This window comes from Mastigoproctus giganteus, chromosome 10, assembly GCF_048544385.1.
Source record: "Mastigoproctus giganteus isolate SK-2022 chromosome 10, ASM4854438v1, whole genome shotgun sequence".
Lineage (NCBI taxonomy): Eukaryota > Metazoa > Arthropoda > Arachnida > Uropygi > Thelyphonidae > Mastigoproctus > Mastigoproctus giganteus.
Genome location: NC_143584.1, coordinates 114,274,308 through 114,288,406, shown reverse-complemented (window position 1 = coordinate 114,288,406; position 14,099 = coordinate 114,274,308). Strand labels below are relative to the sequence as shown.

At 36.2% G+C, this 14,099-nt stretch overlaps 1 protein-coding gene across 2 annotated transcripts in view; it reads left to right on the top strand.

The window, feature by feature from the left end:
• LOC150079232 (uncharacterized) overlaps positions 1–14,099 on the top strand; it is a 62,717-nt gene that overhangs the window by 25,214 nt on the left and 23,404 nt on the right. For both annotated transcript variants that reach the window (XM_090382335.1, XM_090382336.1), the window contains exon 4: positions 13,516–13,570. In XM_090382335.1, the coding sequence (XP_090238461.1) occupies positions 13,516–13,570 (55 nt within the window). The remainder of the gene's footprint in view (positions 1–13,515; positions 13,571–14,099) is intronic.

Genomic DNA, 14,099 nt, shown 5'->3' with positions numbered 1-14,099 from the left:
CTAAAGATTTAAACACTTCAATCAAGTTTCCTTGAATTTGCTTAGTTGGCAAATCTGTCAAACCAAACTTTTGCATTAGCCTTTGTAAAAGTTCTTGAGTAAATCTGGTTGCTCTTAAAATGAGGTTTCCAGATCTGTATGCAGTTCTCAAGGTGTCTTAACCAATACATTATACAGAACAATGGTATAATTATTTCTTTGTACTTGCTGGAAAAGTTATCATTAACAGAAAACTAAGCTGTTCTAACAGTGCTGTCTGCACTGTTATGAGCTCAATGTTGGATGGGACAGCTACCATTATGTTGTCTTTAGTTCTCCACCTTGAGTGTGGTGCCACTTAATTATGTTATACTTAATTATTGCTTCCCATATGCAGTAACTTGAATTTACCAAACTTCCACTTCAGCTTATTTTATTTATCTATATATAGATAGAGGTCTTGCTATAGTAGTATGCTTGATTCCTATCATTAACCACTCTGCCAACCTTTGTATCATCTCTAAACTTTGACAATAGGCCTTCATTAGCATTTTTAATAAATTCTATAAATAGTAATGAGTGCAACATGTGTAACCTCAAGGACTCCAAGAGCAGTGTCTACGTATAACCAAACTATCTTCTGCCACTCCTCCCTTCATCTATAGTAAACTCCCCTAACACCACACACTGCTCCAATGTCTACAGCAATCTTGTGTAGAACTGTCAAGCTTATGAAGATCTCACTATGTCAATTATTTGCCTCTATTTCCTTTGTTAGTGTCTCATAATAGCTATTCATCAGATTTGTTAGACAGAATCCCTCCCCTTAACAAGCCCATGCTGTGATCTGTGTATAATTCCATTCCTGTTACAATGATCCTGCAATACTTTAACCATTAACTCTGTTCTGTTCTCTGGAACAGAAGTCAAGCTTATAGAATATACAGTTGCTCTTTTATCACCCTTTGTGAATTAGGGATAAGTTTGCCCATATGGACCTGCCCTGAATCAAAGGATGCACTCATAATTATGGCCAAAGGTTTGCCTAGCTTCATTAACCCAGCTTTATTTTTAGCCTTCTCTCAGTTATCAAAGTATTTGGCTTCCAGTTATAACTTTGTGTTTCCATCCCTAAACTTCAGATACAAAATATTTTTCAGCAACCTGAACAGGATGATTGATAGTTATGCCATTCATATCTAGTGGGCCAATGTTGTTCATCTTTCCTTAGTGTTAACAAAATTCTTTGCATTCTTAGCCAGTGACTTATCTGCCTTAGCTTATCTAAGGCAGATTGATTGTCCCTTAATGACCTGATTGGTAGACTAGTTCCTACTTCCAGCAGGATTCCATGTCCCCTACTGATTTATAATCATCCTGTGCACTTTTCTTCTGTAACTAGTCAACTTGTGATATCCATTTAGGTCTAAACCTTGAATTTTAGCTTTGTTAGTATCTAATATTCTGCTATAGAAACTAAAAAGTTAGCAAGTTAACACTAGGAAAGCTGAAATTACTTTAAAGGGTGTCAGGGTAGTAACTATACAACAAGTCTTAACTGTTCTTGTATAGTTCTTTAATATAACTGGGATCAATCTAGTTCTATTAAAGGTGGAAAAAGGAAGTAAACAAACCCTTAGCCATAATTATGAGAACATCCTTGCTTGGGAGGTCCCCACAGAGTGGAGACGAACAAATGTGTTCACAAAGGGTGACACAAGTAATTAGACCACTTAGTTTAACCCTTTTTTTCCAGGTAAAATAATGGAGTCACTGGTTAAAGATGCATTGCAGGGTCTAGACAAGATTGCAGTAATAATTTACACAGCATGGGTTTAAGGGAAAGTCTTGTCTGACAAATTTGATTGGTGAGGTGGTTACAAAGTAACTGGATGAAAAAAATAATTTTGATATCATATACTTAGATTTCAGGAAAGATTTTGATACTGTTGCACATGGAAGACTATTATACAAATTGGAGCAGAATGGTATTAAGGGTATTTTATAATGGATAAAAGGATGGTTGAGTGGGAGAAGACAGAGGGTGGTAATCAATGGGTGCTGCTCTTTGTGGACTAATGTTATTAGTGGAGTCCCACAGGGTTTGGTGTTGGGTCCACTGTCATTGTATATTTATCAATGATATTGATGAAGGTATATCAAGCTTAGTATCAAAGTTTGTAGATGATCCTAAGGTTGGCAGGGTTGTTATTGACAGTAATGGCAGTGTTACTGCAACAGGATCTAGAAAATTTGGGCAGATAGGCTGAGAAGTGGCAACTGAAGTTTAACATTGAAAAATGCAAAGTACTGCATATGGGTAGAAGTTACCCCAGAGAAATGTACCAAGTCTGGTACTACACTTAAGGTGGTAGAAAATGAAAAAGACCTGCAAGTAATTGTGCAGTCAGATATAGTTTTCTGAGCAATGCTGCCAGGCCAGGTCATAGGGTATTAACCCCAGGAGCTCCCATCTGGTGAGTATGGGATTAGCATACCCAGGGTCCTGAGTTGGATATCATCATTCTTTCTTGGTGATTCCCTTTTGATTTCTCCTCCCCTTTTTCTTCTCTCTCTCTCTCTCTCTCTCTCTCTCTCTCAGGGTAATTCAGAATTTTTTTTTTAGCTGGTGTAGCATAAGCCTCTGGCTTCCTTACACCATATGCTAATAATATTGTCAATGATATACAGGAATTTTGTTAGCAGGGAGAAGGTGATTGTCCCTCTGTATAAGGCAATGGTCAGGCCATGCCTTGAGTACAGCATGCAGGTATGGAGGCCTCATTTTAGGAAGGATGTAGATTTGCTTGAGTGTACAGAGAAGGGCAACAAGATTGGTGAGGGGAATGAAGGGATCCTCTTAAGAGGAGAGGCTTAAATTCTGCAAATTACAGCAGCTGGAGACTAGGCACCTGCAAGGTGATCTGATTGAGGTGTATAATGCTTTGAATGGGTTGAGCATGCTGAATTCTGATGGGATTCTTCCACTTGTTCAGATTATGAACTTAAAGGGGCATCAATTGAAATTGAGGAAGGACAGATATAGAATAGATGTGCAGAAATTTGTGTCCATCTGTCATTGTGGAAGTTGATGGGTTAAATAAACTTAAGGTGGAACTGGACAAATATTTAGAGGAGATTGTTTTGTAATTGTTTTTTTGGCTGATGCTGCATAAGCTCATACACTTGTTTTCTTACATCACATGCCACTACTGTATCTACAGTAATGTAGAGTCATAAAATGAGTGAATTTGTTAAACTGATTGCCTAAGGCTGACAAATGTTAGTCTATGATGTCAGCATTAGCAAATCAGATGTATCAGACAATAATACATAATGTATGGTCAAGCTCATCCACTATTTCCAGGTGTCCTACCAGGGGATAGGGATCAGTGACTATGGTATATACAGTGTATTTAGGGAGATAGGTGTAATGATGCCATGCTTTTTAGCAAAAGCAGCTACAGTGCAACTGAAGCTTTCCAGATTCAGGTATTTAATGCATATGCCAGTGAAGAGTTGGTCTGGAGTGAGATAGTTGGAAGCAACTGTATGAGTGGGAATGATCTACAGACCAGATCACTGAGCATTATGATAAGTTTTTACATGCAGGTGGTATGGAGCTAGTAAGCATGAGTCTTACAGAAGATTTCAATTTGGCTTTGATTGGAGGAAGACCTGCTATGAAAACTAAATTTTAGTGTAAACTAAATTTTTTGGGAGGGATAACTCATGGAATCAACAATGCAAATGATTTGCATTGGCATGTTAGGGAAACTACTAGAGGCAAGAGTATTCAACTGATCACCCATGAATCAAATGATGTTGCAGACAATCTATGTAAACTGTCAATTAAGCTAAATTTGACTTATCAGGTGGGTTCATATTCATGATTTTATGGATTGTGAGACTTTATCTGATACAATAAGCAAGGCAGATGGGAAGAGAGCAATGTTCATCTGCAAGGAACAGTTGAAACAAAACAATTTTGGTTCTTTCCAAATTGTACAGTTCAAAGTATATATTGAACTATAATTGAAATCAACTAAGTATCTTTGCCCCCTTGGAGATCAATACTTAAGGAATTGGTAGTGGATATTCAAGAAGTTGAAGCCATTTGAGCAGGGCAAGGTTTCTCAAACTGGAAGGCAGGATGCAATATGCTATCAGCAATATTATATAGGATTTTCTGGTCAATGGAAGAATGTCATTGATATATAAGACAGTGGGAAAAAAGACAACCTTGGGTAACACCAGCATTAGTGGAGAAGTTAGAGGACAGAACCATCAGCTGCAATGAGCAGTTAGAAAATTGGACACCCAATGCCAAAATTGGCAAACCATAAGATGGAAGCTTATTTAGAAAACCTTTATGCTAAACAAGAGCAACTGCTCTGGTTTAACCAGACTCTTCCATTGAATTTGTCCATAGATAGGTGATATAAGCAAGAATATCACCAGTGGGTTGACACTGATGGAATCCATACTGGCAATTGTTGATCAGATAGGTTTCTAGATAGTTTAAGAGTTGGCAGTTAATTGATTTCTCTATCTCTTTAGAAAGAGTAGAAATAAGTGCAATGGGGTAATTGGATGGGAGAGATTGTTACCCTTTTTAGGAACTGGCTAGATATGAGCAAATTTCCAAGCAGAAGGGAAAACCTTTGGAATAAAGTGAAAAGGTGATGCAGAACAGGTTTTACAAACAAGTGGAGAAATACTATTGGGATCTGGAGATTCCTTATCAAGACTGTTCAAAATCCTTTTGATGGAACACCACAGGAGGCATTGAATGGAGTACTGAGAATAGTCAGCTGGTTTACCAAGATAATCAATACAAGAACTGGAAGAAAAATAGGATGCTAGCAGGTCAACTTTATCTCAGGCTGAAATGACAAAAGTGGGAACAGATGGGCAAAAGTTGTAGGCAATAGCTTTATAAGAGACCAGAATGTATAACACCATTGGACAAGCAAATTTTCTAGAAAACTTGCTTTTATTTCAGAGAATGGTCCAAATTTAGTTTGGACTGATCAATAACTGCTTTGCAATTTTTGCAAGCTTTGGTGTAGGCAGAGCTGGTTGTGATATGACATTCTTATCTTGAACAGCCTTGACAGCTATATTGGAAAACAAAGCTTTAGATAAAGGACAAGGTTTTAAGGTGGAGTAGAATTATTCATCTATGTGAATAATTTCACCAACATGATGTGAGCAAATCTTCACATCAGATTTGAAGCAGTAATCTGACCACAGAAAAGAAATCCATATCCCATTTTGGCATTCTTGTAATGCCAAATATAAGGTTGAGAATGGCTCAATTCCAGAAGAAACCATTCCAAGGTGTCTAGAGCAGTGGTTCTCAACCTTTTTTGCTCTCAGTCCACTTCTGAGTTTCATTCACCTCTTTGGCCCCCACCCTCATTGTTTAATTGTAATATTTATAATAAATGTACTTTATCAACTGCACTTTTTTTTTTATAATATAAGGACTTATTATAATAAAAAGTAGTTTATTAACTACAATCTTTATTTATAATCCTTGCAGTCTAATTTTTTTCATATTAGTAATTATTTTAGAACTTTCCATGGTCCCCAGTTTTGCAATTTTTGCCCATGGCTCCTCAGAAATGGCATGGCCCCTGTTGAGGACCACTCACCTCAACCATGTGCTTAAGAAGGGTTTGTAAGAAAAAGGTGGTGTTTGGCTGCTTGGTTAGTGTTCTGGTATGTAAATGAACAATCTGTGCAAGGTCATTAGTAATTGCAAAAGCTTCAGCATCTTGACCAGCTAGGTCTATGTGACCAGAAAACCAGAGTTTTGAACATTAAAATCATCAAGGAAAATTTCTCCAGCTGAACTGGAGAAAGTTGTTTGAAAGAGGAAGTAAGTTTCAAGTGATTAGTGGAGTTGGGAGAATAATTGAGGCAACAGATGAATTTGACAATGTGGTAGAGATTTTATGCCAGAGAAGATCAAAATGGGAAGTTCCAAATTAAATCTGACAGGGAATATCAGAATGGACATACACAAGTACCATCCTTAAAGAGATAGGAATTGTACAGCAAATAATAAGAGGTAAGCAATAGTTGAATCAACCAATATTTTGGGATTCTGTCTGAAAAAGCCAATGCCACTTGGCAGACTAAGTGGAAATGGACATAATTGAGATTAGACCTGAGACCATGTATATTTGTGAAATATTTGGGAGGCTTATCTTTTCAGACAAGTTTATTCTATTATTTTGATAATTCATACTATATTCAGAAATAAGAAAACACAGCATAGTTATGCTGTATTAAGTAATAATTTTTGGATATGGTATACACATTGTATGAATATATCCAGCTCCTTGACAATGCTTCCCCACATACACACTACTCAGACTACCTTCAGTCACTATCTGGCAGAGTAGAAACAGCAAGATTATACACTAGCTGATCTGGAAGTCTCCTAGAGTTACCAATAGTTTGTCTGGTAGACTATCTAGCAGCCAGCCTACAGTTTTTGAACTGTACCCTCAATGTAAGGAAGATTGGATCTTACCATGATGTCCACTATAACTTTAAGACCTCCATCATATTACATGATGGAAGAGATGTTGGTTACCAGAGCTTTGCTCTTGTAACAATCTCTTCCATCATGCAGTTGGTTAACAGAGCTTTGCTCTAGTAACCTCTAGTATGCTAGCATACTAGAGGTGCCATATTTCAGACCTTACACATGGGAGTTATACCCAGGGTTACTAACAGTCCCACCATTGAAGGTGCAAGCAGAGGATTTAGCTATCAGGCTAACTGGACTTTGCTGGAATTAGGCCACTTGAATGTCACCCAAATCAGTTCCATCAGCATTTTACTCTTGTAGCAAGATGGCTTGGTACAGCTGAGAGAATGAGTCTCAAGAACTGTACTTTCCATAGTATGGAAGACTAACAGTTGCTAATGTGTAAATCCTCTAGGATTAGGTGGCCACCATTTTAACTTCTCTTAAAATAATCTCTTTTTGCCATTTTGCAAGTGTACTTACACAAGTAATTCCTGAAAATAATAGGATCAGTCTTAGATGAATCCTGTTTGGTTTTCCTAATTCTTTAGATTTAAAATAGATTGGTTGAGTTTTTTTCTTAGGTTGTCCACCAGTGACAGCTGGTACATCTTGAATGACAAAGCTGAGTAAAAAAGCACCATAACTTTATAGCTTTATGGAAGAGAAATCTGCAACATGTTTCTTTAATATCCTGTCAATGTTAAGTTAAACTTCAGTACAAAGTAATTCTTACTGGCAAAGCTGAATTGGCACTTTAAACCTATAATCCATGCATTCCATTCTTTATTTTATTCATTACCTCACTTATGTTTCTCTGGAATATTATGTCCCATATGCTCTGAGGCATCAGCAGTGCCAAAACAAAAGTTGGCTGTATAATTAGCAAATGTGGGTGAACTACTGAAGCTTATATTCAGTAGGCTAAATAAGAGTAGCCATTTTATTGTAATGCAATGATTTTCTATAAAAGAAAATAGATATCAAAATACATTATTAAAAAATGTTTCATTAAGGCATTTGTTTTATTATCAAAACAAAATTAAGTTACAACTTTAATAGACAACTTAGAAAATTCTTCTAAACTAAATTTCTCCATTTTATGTTATGTAAAGTTCCTTTTTATAAAGTTCTTTGAGGAGAAATGATCTTCATTTTGAACAAAATGAAAGTTAACTGTCTTTCTTCATAGGGCTGATAGTATAGGAACTTAGCAGGGAATGACCATAGTTCTGTTGGTTGATTGAGGAGTGATAGCCTATTTTAAAGGCAGAGGAACAGGCCTTAATTTCAGGAAGTTATAGCTCAAGGTGCCATAGCTTCTATGAGCTAGGGAGATAGCTCCAGAGCATGAATACATTAAATTATGGTATGCCTTTTTAAAGCTGCAGTTGCAGAAGCTTTGAAATTTGTGCTGTTAAAGGTATTCACTAACAGTACATTGCATAACACCCTAATATTAATATAATTTCATAAAACTATAGAAACAGAACCAATTTCTGGTTCAGATAAATTGACTGTAAGAACAAATTTTAATCCAGGTACAATTTTCATTTTATTTAAGAAAACATAAATCTAAATTAAAACATTTAGCATAGATGTCAAATAATCCTATTTATCATTATTAGTTTTGTTAGATGGTATTTTGTTTAATGTTTTATAATGAAGTAAAAATTCAAACAGATTGGTAGTCTGTTGCTTACTGTATTGCTCCCAGTGTAAATTAGATTTATATTTTCTACCTAATGTTCAAAAAATGTCCATGTTGGTATGATAAAATTGGAGGGGGATGGCTCTCTAAATATGAAGTCTTTCATTCAGCAAGCACAACTAAAGACTACACTTGAATCTGTAATAGTATATTGAAGAGTATACACTATAACAGACCCAATATACTGACATTTCATGGCTTAGTTGCTTTAGCATTTTTAATATGCACCAATCACCTTTTTATTTTGATTTTTAAAGAATAGTATGCCTTCAAAACTTTTTGTTTTTCCCTTGGAAACACTAAAAATGAGTAAGCAAAAGGACTTGGTATTACTGTTTTGGCATACCCTGTTAAAATAAACTGGTTTGAATCTGAAGTAAAGGAGATATATTTTATGTTACCATGGAAGACTACATCCAGGCATCTGCTCCCTGGATCAGCATAAGTTTCAGAGCCCTTTTCACATGAGCAGCATCATTTGCTATTTGAATCAATGTTATGCAATGGCTTGCTCATCAGACTAATGTTATTAGTGGAGTCCCTCAGGGTTCAGTGTTGGGTCCATTGTTTTCTGTATTTATAAATGATATTGATGGTATATCAAGCTTAATGTCCAAGTTTGCAGACAATGATGGTTGACAGGGACACTAATGAAAGTATGCTGCTGCAACAGAATCTGGAAACATTGAGCAGATGGGCTGAGAGGTGGCAAATGAAGTTTAACATTGACAAAGGTAAAGTACTATATATGGGAAGCAGTTGCCCCAGAGTAACAAATCAATTCTGGTACTACACTGACAGTGGTAGAGAATGAAAAGGACCTAGGGGTAATTGTGCAGGCAGATATGAAGTTTTCTGAGCAGTGCAGATGGGTCTACAAGAGTAGCTCATGGTGTCTTGCCAATGATATACAGGGATAGGGAGGTGATTATCCCCTTGTATAAGGCAAAGGTCTGAGTACTGTTACAGGTCTGGAGGCCTCCTTTTAACAAGGATGTAGAGCTGTTGGAATGAGTACAGAGAAGGGCAACACTTTTGGTGAATGGAAAGAAGGGTTGCTCTTATGAAGAAAGACTTAAGTTTTGCAAATTACTGTCTGAAGACTAAGCACCTGTGAGGTGATCTGATTGAGCATGCTCAAACCAGTCTTGAATGGTTTGAGCATGCATCAATGCTGATGGGATTCTTCCTCTTGCTCAGAATAATCACCTGAGGGCATAAATTCAAATTGAGGAAAGATAGATATGTGGAAGTTTTCCTTTAGCCAGTGGGTAGTTGGTTGGTGGAACAGACTTCCATCCTTTGTGGAAGCTGATGGCCTAAATAAACTTAAGGCTGAGCTGGACAGGTATTTGGAATGGAGGGATGAAATAGGGGGCTTTTTTTGGCTGATGCTGCATAAGCCTGCTTTCTTGCATTATATGCTAATGCAATCCACCTTCCAAGAAATCTTACATTAAGAACATTAACAATTGGTGAGAAGTGTGGTGCCCTATCTTGCTATAAAATTGTTAGAGGCTTTTTTCTGACAGAGGGAAAAGAATCTTCTAGTATGTCCAGGTAAATTCCTCCATTAATTTTTCTTTTCCTCAAAGAAAGGGCCCAAAGATATAATACTAATCCATACCAAACATTCACCTTGGAGCTCTCATCAATATTTTCTTTAACCACATGATTTTCTGCTTATATAGACAAGACTACAATAATAATTCAGACACAGCATGGGTTTAAGGGAAAGTCTCTTGTCTGACAAATTTGATTGGATATTGTGGTTACAAAGGAACTGGATGAAAAATTGATATCACATACTTGGCTTTCAGGAAAGCTTTTGACATTCTTCTGCATGGAAGACTATTGTACAAATTGGAGCAGTGTGGTATTAAGGGAGAGTTTCTACAGTGGATAGAGGAGTGGTTGAATGGGAGAAGACAGATTAGCAATTGATGGATGCTGCTCTTAGTGGATTAATGTTATTAGTAGAGTCCCCCAAGGTTTGGTGTTGGGCCCCACTGTTTTGTATACTTAATGTTTAAGTTTGCAGATGATAGAAAGCTTGGCAAGGTTGGTAATGGCAGTGTGCTACTGCAAAAGATCTAGAAAATTTGGGCAGATGGGCTAAGTGGCAACTCAAGTTTTGCATTGACAAATGCAAAGTACTACATGAGTAGAAGTAACTGCAGAGAAACCTGCTACACTTAGGATGGTAGAAAATGAAAAACATCTGGGAGTAATTGTGCAGTCAGATAGCAAGTTTTCTGAGCAATGCAGACATGCTGCCAGAGCAGGTCATGAAGTTATTGTCAATGATATACAGGAATTTTGCTTGTAGGGAAAAGGTGATTATCTCTTTGTATAAGGCAATGGTTAGGCCATGTCTTGAGTACTGCCTTCAGGTCTTGGAGGCCTTGAGCATGTACAGAGAAGGCAACAAGACTAGTGAGGAGAATGAAGGGGGTCCTCTTACCAAGAAAGGCTAAAGTTCTATAAATTGCAGTGACTGGAGATTAGGCACCTCCAAGGTGATCTGATTGAAGTGGATAAGGCATTGAATGTGTTGAGCATGATGAATTCTGATGGGATTCTTCCACTTGTTCAGATTACAAACCTGAGGGGCCTCAATTTAAATTGAGGAAAGACAGTTGTGAAATAGATGTGCCAAAATTTGCCTTTAGCTAGTGACTGGAGAATTGCTGGAACAAACTTCATCTGTTATTGTGGAAGTTGATAGCTTAAATAAAAGGATTGAACATTCTTTTAGAGGGCATGAATATATAAATTTTTTTGGCTGACTATATAAGCTCATGTGCTTGCTTTCTTGCATCATATGCCTCCATTACTACTACTGCTATATATGATAGTTATGATTTATGCATCCACTGAAACATGGCCATCATTGCTGAACAGATGGGTATTTAAGAAATTTGGTTCATCAATATGAATTTGCATATTGAACATGCTGTGGTGTGTCAATGTTGAATGTGGTGCAAAAGTTTGATTTTGTATGCATGTAGTCTGTCATTTATGTAAAACATATGTTGATTTCTGTAATTGTAAACTGCAATGATGGACTGATTTTCCTGGGCTGCAAATTGAATGATATCTAATGCTTTCTGTAACTTTCCAATATTCTTGAATGAAGATGATACTACCTGTGTTTGAAGACTACCTGTCTTCAAACTAACAATAACATCTGTTATTCTCATGGGAGGATATTTTTAAATTCATGTCTAGACATATTGCATAGTAAAAATTGAGCACTTGGCCAGTAAGAAAACACAATGTGCCTTTTTCTTTTGGAGTTTAACATGGCTGATTATAATTAGCTGACTGTGGAAAATTTGATTGAATGTGGTAACACCTTAGCTTTAGCAGAGGCATATGATGCAAGAAAGCAAGCCTATACAGCATCAGCCAAAAGACCCCTTTCCATTTCACCCACCCATTCACTCAATGTTTGTATAGTTCTGCCTTGAATGTATTTAAGCTGTCAACTTCCACAATGACAGATGGAAGTTGATTCCCACAATCAACTGCCCAGTGGCTAAAGGCAAATTTCTGCATATCTACATTGCAACTGTCTTTCCTCAATTTGAATTTGTCCCCTCAGGTGATTAATCTGGGCAAGAGAAGAAACCCATCAGCATGGAGCTTGTTTAAACCATTCAAAGCCTTATACTCCTCAACCTCAATCAGATTACCTTGCATGTGCCTAATCTCCAGATGCTACTTATTCCAGCAGCTCCTCATTTCCCAAAATTGAGGCCTTCAGACCTATATGCAGTATTCTAAGTGTGGCCTAAACATTGCCTCAAAAAATAATCAACTCATTCCTATATCTTATTTACAAGACACCATGAGCTACTCTTGCAGTGCTCAGAAAATGTAATATCTGATTGCACAATTACCCCAAGTTGTTCATTCTCCACTACCCTAGTGTAGTACCACACAGTTGTTACTCTTGGGATACTGCTACCCATATACAGTACTTTACATTTGCCCATGTTAAACTTCAGTTGCCACCTCAGCCCATTTGCTTAATTTTCTAGATCTTGTTGCAGTAGGGTACTGTCAGTGTCATCAACAACCCTGCCAACCTTTGTATAGTCTCTAAACTTAGATGTTAAGCCTGATAAATATCATTAATAAATATAGAAAACAGTGGGCCCAACACAATCTTGGCACTCCCCTAATAACATTAGTCCACAAAAAGTGTCCATTTACCACTGTCTTCTCCCACTCAATTATGCTTTTATCTGTAGCAGCAATTTACCTTTAATGCCATACTGCTCCAGTTTGTATGGTTGTCTTCCATGTGCAACAGTATCAAAAGCTTTCCTAAAATCCAAGTATATGAATGTAAAAATTATTTTTTGCATTCAGTTCCTTTGTGATCATACATACCTTGATGCCATCATCAGAACTGAGTGTGGAATGAAACATTCAAATTGTCTTTCTTAGATACAGCTTACCAAAATCTTGCCAATCTTTTTTGAACACTGTATCTTATTTCATAATAGACAAGATATTTCTAGTTTATTTCTTTAATTATTTTTCCTTAAAATACATTTTGCTGAATAGAGAAAAAACATTTGCTCTTTTATCAATAACTATAAAAGGCTTTTGCTTGCTGCTTTATTTAATTACTAATTGTTTTGACCATTATTATTAGGGTTGAAACAACAGCATTAATTACCACATATGAAGTGGCCCCTACTGTTTATACTGATACTTTGTTACAATGTCTTCACACAGAATGTTTGATATAAAATGAGTTGCTGTTTATTAGTCATAATTTTTCTCAATTTGAGAATTATTTTTTCAGAAACCTGAAAATGGGAAACATGCCTAAATTTATTTAGGTATACTAGGACATTATGCTCAAAAACCAGGATATTTGGTTACTCTAGTTTAATTTCATGTCAAATTTATGTATAGTTAGTGGCCACTATTAACAAGTTATATGTAGTTCTTATATAAGGTTTCTTCTTCAATTAAATTATTAAAATCAAATATAAATATTATTCTAGTAAATGAATACTCATTGTGCATTTAATGAGTTGTCCCATTTTATAGATAGGTAGCTTCAATTCTACCTGAAATGGCAATTCAAGCATTCTGTTAGTATGGTGCAGCTTTGAACAAGTTTATCTGGGAGCATCATATATCCAAATTATTTCTATAATACAAACTATTTAAAACTAGGTTATTTTAATTGCTTAAACCTCAATTATAAAGTCTTATGACACCTTTTTGTTTAACTAATTGATTTCTTTTCTAGGGTAAACTTGAAGATACTAAACAGATAAAAGAACAGAAATATAAAGATAAAACAGGTAGTTAATGATAACATTTAACAGCCATTTTCTAATGAAAATTGCTCTTAAATCAGCTTGTATTATAGGCAAAGGATATTAGGGTTTGTAAGTAGTGCAGCTGCAATTGAGTGCAACTTTGCCACTTTAATTTTGTAATAATGAAAATATTCCACTCTTTCATTATATTAAAGACTAGAGGAATATGTAGATTAAATATAATGGAACATGATATTCTACTTGATTATGTTAAATCAAATATTTATATAAATTCAAGATTACTATGAATAACTTTAGGAGTCTACTATGTGTACTTAACAAAATTAATCAGTTAACAGAGCCATTCTTTTCAGATATCTGAAAGTCTACCTACAGGGTAGGTAGGATATTATGATATACCACATGTCTATTAAAGACTACAGCTGCAGCCATTACACAAAGCACTACTTGTGAAACAAAGGCATTATAGCTGACTTAAACTTTCCCTAGTTGTCTGCCAAGGGATTGTTGCAACACATTTGTTTTGCAGTGAGACAGGTTTTCATTACCT